The sequence below is a fragment of the Lithobates pipiens genome, unplaced genomic scaffold (assembly GCF_037356315.1).
Source record: "Lithobates pipiens isolate NorthernLeopardFrog02 unplaced genomic scaffold, aLitPip1_a1.2 Scaffold_16, whole genome shotgun sequence".
Classification (NCBI taxonomy): Eukaryota; Metazoa; Chordata; class Amphibia; order Anura; family Ranidae; genus Lithobates; species Lithobates pipiens.
Genome location: NW_027507748.1, coordinates 33,054,136 through 33,068,059, shown reverse-complemented (window position 1 = coordinate 33,068,059; position 13,924 = coordinate 33,054,136). Strand labels below are relative to the sequence as shown.

General features: G+C 44.4%; 1 protein-coding gene across 1 annotated transcript in view; it reads left to right on the top strand.

Moving 5' to 3' along the window:
- IGSF11 (immunoglobulin superfamily member 11) overlaps positions 1-13,509 on the top strand; it is a 432,754-nt gene extending 419,245 nt beyond the window's left edge. Inside the window, exons 5-7 of the mRNA XM_077479707.1 lie at positions 711-833; positions 3,933-4,080; positions 12,484-13,509. Of these exons, the coding sequence (XP_077335833.1) occupies positions 711-833; positions 3,933-4,080; positions 12,484-12,937 (725 nt within the window). The 3' untranslated portion in view covers positions 12,938-13,509. The remainder of the gene's footprint in view (positions 1-710; positions 834-3,932; positions 4,081-12,483) is intronic.
- The last annotated feature ends 415 nt before the right edge of the window (positions 13,510-13,924 follow it).

Here is a 13,924-nt window from a genome sequence, read left to right as displayed (position 1 = left end):
TTTAAAACATGTTCCATTTCTAGGTCCGTCAGAATTTTCGAAACATTTAAAAAAAAAAAAAAAAAAGTCTGATGAGGCCCACACACGATTGGAATATCCGATGGAAAGATTCCGTCTGACTTTTTCTTGCCTGGAAAGTCCGACCGTGTGTACGCGGCATTAGAGAATTTACGGCCAAAACTTGTGCAGCGTGCATGAATGTGTGTGACAATTGTTTTCAACAAATGTTTTACAAATAGACCCCGTTGTGTTGCTCGCTGACATCGGATGTCTTCAATTTGCTGTGTGCCGAGACAGGGTGCAAAGTTGTAAACTTCCATTGACCACCATGATTGATTGTCTCTGGGGGAAATAAATGTATTAGCAGTTTTAGGTACACTAAAAAAATTAAAGCCAAGCACTAAAATTGAATAAAGAGACTACCATAACTATATCTACCAAAAAGAACACACACACACCATGTGGATTAAAAATAATAATAATAATAATAATAATAAAAAAATAAAATTAAGCAGATTGATTTTTTATTTTATTTTTTTTGTTTCTTATTCATTTATTTAAAAAAGTATTTTTTAGAATCAAAATCACTCCACTCATCCCTATCAGACACGCGGGGACAGATAGGGGCGTTACAGGCAACTACTATCAGTAAGTGCTAGGAGATCCCTTTTTGATTTACCATTGTCATTCACTCTTGTTCTCCTTTCCAGACCAGTTTCAAGGAACTGTCCTCCTGAAGAACATCAGCACTGCAACCTCAGGAAGATATCAGTGCGTATCATCCAATCTTATGGGAACCAGAACCTGCCTTCTAGACCTGCAAGTGGTGGCACGTAAGTTCACCTAACATCTCTGAAGACCTCCCCCGATTACACACCACCAGGATCCAGCTGGGACACTCTAAGCCCCTGTACACACGGTCGGAGATTCTGCCAACCAAATCCGTCGGATTTAGTCCGACGGATTGTGTCCGAAACTGTTGCATACACACGGTCGGACTAAGTTGTCCGATCTTTCAGAACGTGATGACGTAATTTCGTTACCATGGGACTACATTCAGGCTAGTAGCCAATAGCTTTGATGTAGGAATTTGATCTGAGCATGCGTGGCACTTGGTCCGATCAAAATTCGCTACACATGATTGGAGTATGTCCGATCAGCCCAGTTGGTCGGGAAATATTTCCAACATGTTGGAAAATTGGGTCAGACGGAGATTCAGACGGAATCAGTCCGATGCATATAACACACAGTCGGATTATCTGACGACACTGTCCGATAGGACACATTCCGACGGATTCTCCGACCGTGTGTACAAGGCTTAAAGCTCATCTTTGACCCAATTATATTCGACACTCTAAGCCCTTGTACACACGGTTGGAGATTCCGACAACCAAATCCGTCGGATTTTGTCCGAAAATGTTGTATACACATGGTCGGACGAAGTTGTCCGAAAATCCGATCGTTCAGAACGTGATGACGTTATTTTGTTACGATGGGACTACGTTCAGGCTAGTAGCCAATAACTTTGATGTAGGAATTTGATCTGAGCATGCGTGGCACTTTGTCCGATCGGAATTCTCTACACATGATCGGAGTATGTCCGATCGGAGCATTTTGTCGGAAAATATTTCCAGCAAGTTGGAAAATTTGGTCCGATGGATATTCCGACGGAAACAGTCCGATGCAGACCACACACAGTTGGAATATCCGACAAAACGCTCCGATCGGACACATTCCGTCGGAATCTCCGATCGTGTGTACAAGGGCTAAAGCCCATCTTTGACCCAATTATATTCGACACTTTAAAGTCCATCTTTGACCCAATTATATTCACAGGGTTCCATGCCCCTCCTTCATTCCAGGCAATTTCTGCAAAATTCCCTGGTATGAAGGACCATGTTACCGGCTCGGATGATGTGATGCTCTGGTCTGGTGGCCAATCATTAGGTTTAAAATCTATCACATGATGGAGGGGGTGATGTCATCACTCTGTAAGCTCTAACAGCAGCTGACCCTGGGAATTTGTGGGGGCTGCGATGTAGGAAGGAGCAGTGAAGAGTTGATGGGAAGATGAGTATAACTGGGTCAGTGGGACTGGAGATCCTGTCACTTTGCCCTGTATGGAGTAGGTGACAGGTTCTCTTTAACATCATGTAGTGCAGACCCTCCAACTGGTCCTTCTATCCTGTCCCAGATTTTTTTTTCCAATAGTGCAAAGGGCAGGCGGGACACACAGTCGCATGCACAATTCTGGCTCAATAAGTAGTCTAGGGGGTTTCTTTTTAAAGTTTATTACAGTGTAACTTGGATAGGGCATCAGGAGTTGTGGGATATTCCAGTAGTAGTAGGAAGACGCCCTCTCTTAGCAGCTACTTCTATAAAAGTCCCTTTGCAACAGCCAGTGGCTGCTGGTGTTTTTCTGTTTTTGGGGGGGGGGGGCGTCAAACAACCGAACGCCCCAAACATGATGGCAACTCAAACCCCCCCACCCCCTGCTGTCTGCTGGTCATTCCACTGGTACTTACCCCATCAAGGTGGCAGGCATCCAAGGAGCAGTGGCGGGGATCGGGCATTCGAGGAGTGACGGGATTGGGCAACTGAGGAGCGGAGGGGATCGGGCATCAGAGGAACAATGGCGGGGATCGGGCATTTGAGGAGTGGTGGGGATTGAGCATCCGAGAAATGGCGAGGAATGGGCATCCAAGGAGTGACAGTGGGGATCGGGCATCCAGGCAGCGCCAGGGACCAGTCTTCCAGGCATCGGCCAGCGGCTCTTCTCCCCCTCGATTCTGACCCATGTCTCCTCCCCTCCTTCTAGGCATCCAATAGGATCACTTGTCCTTTCAGCAAATCGGGTGATTGGTATTAGACCTGCTTCCCGATTGGCCATGAGGAGAATCAGTGTTGCTTGTTCATTCGTTTCAACACACCTGGGTGGGCTCCGGTCGCACTCTCTGCATCCCGAGCCCACCCTATTTTGAAGCCTCTGGCTCTTATCAGGTGCTTAAAAAAACCCTGGCTGCTGTAATTCATGCGCCCGGTGTCCTGAAAGGGGACCGGCGCATGAATAAGTTCGGCCACTCCTGGCAACATCTCTTACAAATGGACAGCACTTGGACACCAAAGCAATGTGTCCAGGCCAAGCGACCCTCAGTCTTTGTGCATCAGGGAATTAAGAGCAACAGCATTCACCCAGATCATGCTCTCAGGTATGTACTTACAAGTCCTTCGGTGCTTGGATGCCTTCCTCAGAGTCAGGTAAACAGTTGCTTAGTGGACTCACCAGACTGCATCATAGGTGAAATCCCTCCTTCTTTAGTTCGAAGTAGGGCCCCAGCCTCAGAGTAGCTGGGGGCTTTGCTGGGCTCCTGGTAAAGATGCAAGGTGGCCTGGGAGGGCAGATGGGTGCTTCTCCTATTGGACAAGGACCTTGACTGAGCCAGCCCCAGACTAATTATGTTCTCTCCAGCCACCTTCTGAGCATGTCCCCTCAGGGTTTGGCTGGGACCTCATAAATATTCAGACTGCCCAGTCAGCAGGCTCTACTCCTTTGTTCTGGATCTTTCCAGAAAGCAGGGAAAAGCAACCAAGTGTGCAGCCTGTGGGACCCTGATCAATCAGAGGAAATCAGCAGCAGCCCCCCTAATTACAGAGCAGCACAAAAATAACTATATTTACTTGACAGCCTAGTACCTAACGAGTGCTGCAATCACATTCCTATATATATATATATAGACTTCAAACCAGTTGTAGATCACCATTTATTAGAAAATCTCTAGGATGACAGAAACATGGGTCAAAAGTCCAAGTGCCAGAATTTCCAAACAGGGGTTCTGCAGTTAACTGCAACAACATCCCCCACTGATGGGAGACTCTTGGAGTTGGCTTGTTCTGGTATGTGGTGGTAACCCTGCCTGTATTTGTGTCCTCAGCTAAGCACCAGAGTGTGGGCCTCATTGCTGGAGCCATTGCCGGAGGAATCCTGGTGCTGGTTATCTGCATCGTGGTGGTAGCTGTGGGTCTGGTCTACTGGAGGAACAAACACAAAGAGGAAGAAGATGAAATCCCCAATGAGATAAGGTAACAAACGCTCATCCATCTGTGCTCTATAAAGCCGCGTACACACGGGCGGACTGTATGGCCAACTTAGTCCGTCAGACAATCCGACGGACAGTCCGTCCTACTTTCGAATGAACGGACTTGACCACACACGATGAACAGACAGTCCGTTGAAAGCTTGCGCGATGACGTGTGCAGCACGTACAACGGGACTAGAAATAGGAGGTTCAATACACTGCAATGCAACCTTCGGCCGTGTAAATCCTTTCTGAGCATGCGCCATACTTAGTCCGTCCAACTTGCCTACTCACGAGCGGATTGTCCACTGAAACCAAAGTCTGACGGACAATATTACGGAAATTCCGAAATACTTAGTCCGCCAGACTGCACGCTGAAAAAGTCGGCTGAAGCCCACACACGAGCGGACTGTCCGCTGAAATGTGTTTAGACGGACTAAGTTGGCCAGACAGTCCGCCCGTGTGTACGCGGCTTAAGGCTTCCATGTCCCCGAAGAGGTTTTTTCAAGACAATATAACCATACATGTTGTATCAAAAAGCCCTAAAACCAAATCATTGTGTAGTATTGTAATGCCATTTTAGAACGGAAGGTATTCACTTACTGTATCTCTTTCTGTCACATATCCCCCCCAAAAAAGAGGATTGTTCCTTATTTCCGAACAATTGAAATAATTTCTTTTTTCAGTAAGTCGTCTTTGAGAAGACTTTTCTCATTTACATGTGGTTTCATATTCTGTTGTATGTATTTCATATATTAGAGACTTGCATGGTGCATTGGGTTTCAACACCAAGAGGCCAGAACAGGGGCGGATCCAGAGCCTATTCTCGGGAGGGGCACTGCCAGAAAATATGTTTTTTGAGGGTAAATTTATCAGGGAAATTGCTGGTGTTAGCGATTCAATCATCACGGCGCCATGGTTGTTATGGTGTCAGGATGATTGAAGCACATTACTATTATTACATTGTTATAAAAAATGTAATGTTTCAACTTACCATAATGCAGAATCAGTGGGAGCCCCGAGCGTGTCACCTGCCGCTGTCACCTGCCACACATTGCGGATTGTCACTTGCCACGTCGCCTGTCACCAGATGCAGATTGTCACTTGTCATGTCACCAGATGCAGATTGTCACTTGATACGTCACCAGATGCAGATTGTCACTCACCACGTCCCATGCCACACGTTGCAGATTGTCACTTGCCACGTCCCATGTCACATGTTGCAGATTGTAACTTGCCACGTCACTTGTCACCAGATGCAGATTGTCACTGACCGCGTCCCATGCCACACGTTGCAGATTGTCACTTGCCACGTCACCTGTCACCAGATGCAGATTGTCACTTGTCACGTCACCTGTCACCAAATGCAGATTGTCACTTGCCACATGTTGCAGATTGTCACTTGCCACGTCACCTGTCACCAGATGCATATTGTCACTCACCACGTCCCATGCCACACGTTGCAGATTGTCACTTGCCACGTCACCTGTCACCAGATGCAAATTGTCACTCACCACGTCCCATGCCACACATTGCAGATTGTCACTTGCCACGTCATCTTTCACCAGATGCAGATTGTCACTTGCCACGTCCCATGCCACACGATGTGGATTGTCACTTGCCACGTCGCATGCCACACGATGTGGATTGTCACTTGCCACGTCCCATGCCACATGATGTGGATTGTCACTTGCCACGTCCCATGCCACACGATGTGGATTGTCACTTGCCACGTCCCATGCCACCAGGGGCGGACTGACAACTTATGGGGCCCCCGGGCAATAAGAGATTATGGGGCCCCCAGGCTTACAGATGGCCGCCACGTGGCAGCCATTTTTTTTTTTTTTTAGAGGAGGGGCACCAAGCTCGGCGACATGCAGGGTGGCAGGAGACCTAGAGCTGGTGACCCAGTAAAGGCACCACGAGCCTCTCATGGGCAGTGCCACCTTAACATCATGGTCCCCTGGGCAAAATACTGCACTGGGACCCCTACCAGGGAGATGATGATCTGTGGCATGCATAGTGAACCATGGCGAACAATGGGCATGGTCAATGGGAGAGTCTTAACCACTTCAGCCCCGGAAGTATTTACCCCCTCCCTAACCAGAGCACTTTTTGCGATTCGGCACTGTGTCGCTTTAGCTGACAATTGCGCAGTCGTGCGAGGTATTTCCCCTAACAAAAGTGATTCCTTTAGTTCCCACAAATAGAGCTTTCTTTTGTGGGATTTTTAGTTTTTGCGCTATAAACGAAAAAAGGCAGACACTTTTTTTTAAAAAGCAATATTTTTTACTTTATACTATAAAAAAAAAGTAAGATAGATAGAGAGATGGATAGATATAAACACATTTTTTTCCAGAGTTTAGGCCAATATGTATTCTTCTACATATTTTTGTAAAAAAATAAAAATCACAATAAACGTATATTGATTGGTTTGCGCAAAAGTTATAGCGTCTACAAAATAGGGGATAGATTTATGGTATTTTTATTATAATTTTTTTTCTTTTACTAGTAATGGCGGCGGGACTGCGACATTATGGCAGACAGATTGGACACTTTTGACATGCCCTACGGCAGAGCCCCCAGAGTGCCACCTTCCATGAATATCCCCCCACACACACACACACACACACACACACACACACACACACACACACACACCTTTGCACCTTGGTGCTTGGTGAGGTAGGCAGCTGGTGGGCAAGGCCTTTAAAAAAAAAATAAAGCCACATGTTGCAGGCTCTGAACTGCACATGTGCTGTCGTAGAGTCAGCGGAATAGTGAACTGCAGTGGTTGGCCTCAGATCGGGCAGTGGGGCATATGAATAAAAGCTGTGCACCATGTTATCACTGCACAGGTGTGCACCCAGACCTGCCTTGCTGCCTGATCCGAGGTTGAGCTCAGCAGTGCACCAATCAGATGGCTCCGAATGGCAACAAGGGCATTTTTCACGGGCACAGGATTGTTGGATCAAATTCTGTTGAGCGACTGAGCACACATGGAGCATACAGTATACACACACGCATGCACAGTACACACAGATGCACAGTATATACACAAACACATGCATGCACAGTATACCTACACGCATGCACAGTAACACACAGACACAGTATACTTACAGACACACACACACACACACACTAGTGCACAGTATACACACACACGCACACAGTATAGACACAGACACATGCCTGCACAGTATATACACACACAAGTGCACAGTATATATATATACACACACACACTATATATATATATATATATATATATATATATATATACACACAGTATATATAGATACACACACACACACTATAGACACAGACACATGCCTGCACAGTATATATACACACAGTATATACACACACTATAAAAAGTCTGATGGAACACACTGCTGCCTCCATCTCCTGGCATGCTGGGACTTGTAGTACCCCAGCAGCTCACAGACACAGGAATGCATGTGAGGGGACTGTGCCTGTGTACTGGTAAGCAGGTAATGAGTAGGGAGGTGTAGCACAGATGGGGGGGGGGGGGGGGGGGAGACATTCAGCACATCCTCCAGAAGCAGTTCACTTCTCCTCAGACAAACGATCTAACTGCTTCAGAGACAGGAAGAGCTCTGCTTGAGCAAACACAGCCTCCCCCTCCCCCTTGCTGACAAGGGTAAACCACTCATAATAATATATTCAGCTCAGTTGCTTACCTTCTATCAGGCTGCAGGCTGTGCCCTCCCCCTCCTTCTTCTTCTTCTCTCCTCCAGCTGTCGGCATCTTCTGCTCATATCTCGAATAAGCCGCGCTGAAGAAGGGGGCGGGTACACTGTTTTCCCATTGGCTGAGGAGGCAGTGGAGAGGCGGGGCAACTACAATCTCGGGATTTTTACATTAAAAGTATGTCGGTAAGGGACATTTCAGGGACAGAAGTAAAAAAAACATAGATTTTTTACATACTGTCCCTGGTTTTTATTATGGCTGACAACCCTGATGGGGCCCCCTAGTGGCCGGGCCCTCGGTCCGTGACCGAGTGACCGAATGGTCAGTCCGCCCCTGCATGCCACACAATGTGGATTGTCACTTGCCATGTCCCATGCCACACAATGCAGATTGTCTCTTGCTCTGTCCCAGGCAGCAGATTACCAGTCAAGCAGCAGAGAGATGAAGTAATCTCTCTGCTGCCGTGGCTGCCTGCACACTGCACAGTAAGGGCGGAACTGCAGGGATGCAGGGCGGGCGCCTGGCGGTGAGAGATGATGTAATCTCTCTTCTCCCTCATCCGCCGGCTCCCTGATTGGCCAGCAGCCGCTCACACACTGTCAGTGAGCTGAGCCACCCGCTGTCTCTCAACAGAGCCGCCTGTGCTCTCAGCCGTGGAGCCGCTCGTCGGCTCTCTCACCTGCGGCAACACCTGCCCGCCCACTCACATTCTCAGAGGGGGCAATTGTCCCGTTGCCCCCCCCCCGGATCCGCCCCTGGGCCAGAACCGGTAGCTCTCAGTCAAAACAAGTTCTCCATCGTGACCTCCTAACCTCATTCTAAACCTTTAGGCTGAACACAACACTAGAACACCTAAAGTAACCTTAAAGTGGTTGTAAAATCCAAATCACCAATAACTTGCATCCCCTCTGTTTTATCAAAATCTAAAGTACTGTGGATCCATAAAAAAAAAAAATTCTAATCCTAAATACCTCTTCTCACAGCACCGCTGTGCTGTCACATGTCCTACTTCTCCTTCCCCGATCTAAGGAGAGCGGTGGGAGGGGCTGAGGTTCCCCTCTGATGTCAGCTGGCCAGCAGAGGGAGGTCTTGTGACCACACAGCCGTGATGTGCAAGAAGGTATTTAGGATTCAATTTTTTTTTTTTTTAAACGGACACATTGTACTTTGTATGTTTACGTTTCATTTTCGATCTATGGCAATCTATGCTGGTTTTAATGGGTATATTACTTAGGGCAGGGGTAGATAACCTCGGCCCTCCAGCTGTTTTGAAACTACAAGTTCCATGAGACATTGCAAGACCCAGACAATCACAGGCATGACTCCTAGAGGCAGAGGCATGATGGGATTTGTAGTTTCACCACAGCTGGAGGGCCGAGGTTGCCTACCTACCCCTGACTTAGGGCATACAGTGTATGGTCTTTACTGTACATTTCTATTTTGCTAACTGTATTTCTTTAGTTTTTTTTTTTTTTTTTGTAAATTCCTATATTTTAAATGAAAAACTATTGGATTATCCCACACACGATCGGAATGTCCGACGGACTGATTCCGTCGGACCTAGTCTGCCGGAAAGAACGGTCGTGTCTATGTCTCACGGGATGTATAGTTCCGCAACAGCTGGAGGGCCGTAGTTCGAAGATCATGCCTTCATAAACAGAAGCTTTTTTTTTTTCCTTTTCGGGTTATAACCATACTAACTCAAAACCTAAACTGGACACGTGTCATTCATTTTGTTATGAATCAAAATTCGGACAAAATTTTCATTATTCGGAGATTCAAATGTATCAGAATTTCTGAATCGCATTAGTAATGAATTTCAGCGAATCCAAAATAAATTAAAATGAAACAAATTGTTTGAATTCTAATTTTAAAATGAATTTGAATTAGAAAATGGATTAGAATGCAAAACTGAAACATATTGCAATAAATACAGTAAGGTATAAAAATGAAATAAGATGATGATTTCTACTAAGGCTGCCTTATAAGATTGAATAGAAAATAATAGACTAGATTAGAATAGAAAAAAAATGAATAAAACTAAATATAATAGAATAAAAAAGAATAGAAAATAATAGAATACAATAGAAAATAAAAGAATAGAATCGAAAATAAAATAATAGAATAGAAAAGAACGTATATAGCCATCTTCCAAAATTCTAATTTTGAATCAATTAGAAAATTCGAATTTCAAGTTAATTTGAAAATAACGAAGAATTCCAAAAATAGATCATTCTAACATAACGAATTTGACAAAACAAAATTATTAACAAACTAATTAGCACACAACCAATATTCGCCCATGGGACTTTAAATGAGGCATAATACAAAATTCATAAACTTTCAACTTATTGTACAAGGATTGGACATATAAATGTATAAAGTACATATAAAAAAAGTATTTACATATTGTTAACCCATTGGCTTGATATGCCAATGTACCATCAAGATGGTATATTTTCAAGTACATGCTTTACATGACCAAGAAGATTGCAATACGGGAGAGGATTAAATCTTGTAACTCGATGCATAACAAACAAATTGTATACAACAAATGTGAAACTGCGTTGTCCAAATAGAGCAGCTAACAAGCTAAACGTGGATATTTTAGCACAAACTTAATAAAAATTATATATAAAGTGTAGCGCTGTATAATGCTATGTGAATCTGTACACGCATTTAATAAAGAAGAAGTACAACTACTTGCAATATTATAATACCACAGTGCGGTGCCCACCAATAATACTGTGTATTAAAGAGGAAGTAAACCCTTCCAAACAACTTGGACCTATAGGTAAGCCTAGATTAAGGCTTACCTGTAGGTCCAAGCAATATCTCCTAAACCTATATGGTTTAGAAGATATTTGCCCGAAAATGGGCACCGCTGTCTACGGCGCATGCGCTGTAGACAGCGGCGCGCAGGCGCACTAAATGCGGCAAATCCAATAATGGATTTGCCTAATTTGTCGACTCCCGTGCGCATGCGCGGGAGTGACGTCATCGCGGCTTCGCCGTATGGCAGCGGCGGAGCTGCGAGACGCGACTCCCGTGCGCATGCGCGGGAGTGACGTCATCGCGGCTGCGCCACTGTGATTCGTCGGAGCTGCGAGACGCCACCAGCAACATGGATGCGGCGGACTACAGGGGACAGCGGCGACTTCGCTGGCTCCTGTGTCAGGTAAGTGACACATAATGAGCTACTATGCGATGCATAGTAGTCCATTATGCTTTACCTTTGCAGGGAAAAAAAGAGGAAGTAAACCCATCGGTTTACTTCCTCTTTAATACTTGTTAATAATATGCATTCTTCACAAGTGAACACTGTATGTGAAAAAAAGAATAAACACTGTGAAAATCTAAACACAAAAAGTCCATATATGAGAGTGAAGTCCCAAATATAGGATGAAAAATTTAAAGAGACATTCCAAAAGTAATTCTCCAGAACCGTCACCCAAGTGCCGATCTGAACAGATATCACCACCTGAACAGATATAGGCTTACCGGATACTGTTGACCCGAATGAACATATATTCAAGGGGGTCATACGTGCTTATCTCTCTGTTTATAAGGAACAGGCTCCCAGCTCATAGATCGATCAATCAGGCCACAGAACTTGCCCTCCTCCGATTCCCAAATTACTTTGGACTTTATCACATAAAAGAGATCTCCGACACCAGCCGAAACCCACATAAGACAAAAAGATGTGGCCAAAATAGCGTGATACCGTTTAAATTAAAACGCGTTTCGTATACTAGGACTTCATCTGGGGTCGAAGATGAAGTCCTAGTGGACTAGTGCTACTATTTTTAATACATTTTTATTTAAACTATATCACGCTATTTCGGCCACATCTTTTTGTCTTATGTGGGACTTCACTCTCATATACTGACTTTTTGTGTTTAGATTTTCACAGTGTTTTTTCTTTTTTCACATACAGTGTTCACTTGTGAAGAATGAATATTAACAAGTATTAATACACAGTATTATTGGTGGGCACCGCACTGTGGTACTATAATATTGCAAGTAGTTGTACTTCTTCTTTATTAAATGCGTGTACAGATTCACATAGCATTATACAGCGCTACACTTTATATATAATTTTTATAACAAACAAATTGGAAACAAAACACCTTTTTTTTTCGTTGTGCACATTACTAATCTAAACCCTAAAATTAACAACAAAAGACAGGGGATCTATTTATAAAGGTGATCACTAGAGATAAATTTGGCATGTTCGGATGCTACTTCGAACCCACATGGTCGAGCCCACCAAGCTGTCATTTAGAACCTCAGTACACTTAGATTGGGGAATTTATCCTGTATCTAAATGTAAAAAAAAAATTCTAATATAATATAATATTGATATACTTTAGTCTGGCTTTAAATGTATAATTTAGTTCTATATATCAGGGCTTGGTTAGAGCCTTTAATAAGTACATTTTTTATGTTGGCAAATATAGCCTCCAGTTTTACCATATTTCTGGTTAGATGAAGTTTGGGTTAACAAAATACATCTACTTTCATGAAAAACAATAATTTTTCTGAAATTTGAAAATTTTGCCAAAATTTTGGCTATGAAAAAATACCCAGTTTTGCTTAGCATTAAGGCCTTTATATTTCATTTTGAGCCTGCATACTAACCTGCCTGGCCATTTTTCATATTTACTGTCTTTTTCTCTTGTCTTTCCAGAGAGGATGACCTTCCTCCCAAGTGCACGCCGTCTACCAAAGTCTTTCACCCAGATGCCTCTTCCTCTGAACATGACACGCTAACATCAGCCACCAACACCAATACCTTCAACGGTCACTACTGGAGCAACTCCAAATCCAACTACACCACTGGCTCATACGTCACCTACAACTGCAATGGGTGCCGCCACTCCACTTCTCGCTCTGTCACAGGCCAACCGAGGCCAATATACGCAAACGGAGGACAGCCCTCTTCAGGTCCCCCAAAGACATTGATAGTCACAGCTAACACAGCCCCTTCTCCTAAGACTGGTGCTAGGAGCAATGGCACAGTCGGCAGAAAAGCGAAGCCTCCTCAAACTAGGTCTTACGCGGTCAGCCAGGCCACGTTGGAGAGGATAGGTGCCGTCCCAGTAATGATTCCAGCACAGAGCAGAGCTGGGTCGCTAGTATAGAAAAAAAAATAAAGCGTAGCGCTACAAGGGGCAACAAAAGCTGCGTTAGCATGTGGGATGACAGTAATTCATTCCTGCTCCTCTGTTATTTCCTTTCATCCAGGCAGTCATGAAATGCACTGGACCCAGCCAGTGCTTTGTTCTCAAGAGAGAAGACAAAACCCTGGGACAAGGATTAAACAGGGGAAGTGTGGACAGTTTGCCGAGATTAAAACTTGTCCTTGCAGTGCCAAGCACAGCCCCAGGGCTTCCAACGCAGAATAGCATATGTGCCTCCCTTTCTCTCGATCATTAGTTCTGTTCACACACAATTTTATTATTTTTTTCTAACATTTGCTACGTGTGGAAACCATCTTGCTTTGTTGTTCCATGACGATGGTGCTACGAAGCTCCTACCAACACACAAACCATACCTGCAATCACCAGCTAAGAGTTACCACCGCAAACCCACCCATAGCTATCCCCCCCCCACTCAAGCACTTTATCCCCATCTTAGGGAAACAATATTTTTGAAATGTATACTTTACTGGCCCATGGGATGTCAATCTAAAATACAAACTTTGTCATCAGAAGTTTTGAAATGTTGACTTGGTCCTTCAAATGTTCTTGGTTCTTTAGAGGTGTAGATGTAGCACCTATATCGTATTGTTTGACAAATGTCACTTTCTATGGTACATTAACACTGTTTCTTTTTTTTTGTTCTACCATTATGTCTATTTTTTTGTAGAGGTTGTAGAGCAGTAATCATCCCTTCTGGCTTGACATTTTGATAATTTGTATCCTGTTTGTTTTGCTCTTTCCACCCTATTTTGCCACAAGTTTTCACTGATATGTTTTTTGCATAATTCTGTTTTTTATTTTTGTTTCGTCTCATGATGGCTTTGGCTTGACTCGTGCAACCAGAAAGTCTTTGGCTGGTGGTCAAACCCATGCTGGTGTTTTTGGTTCTACCACAGGTGGAGGACCTTATGTTGTCTGTCAGGACAG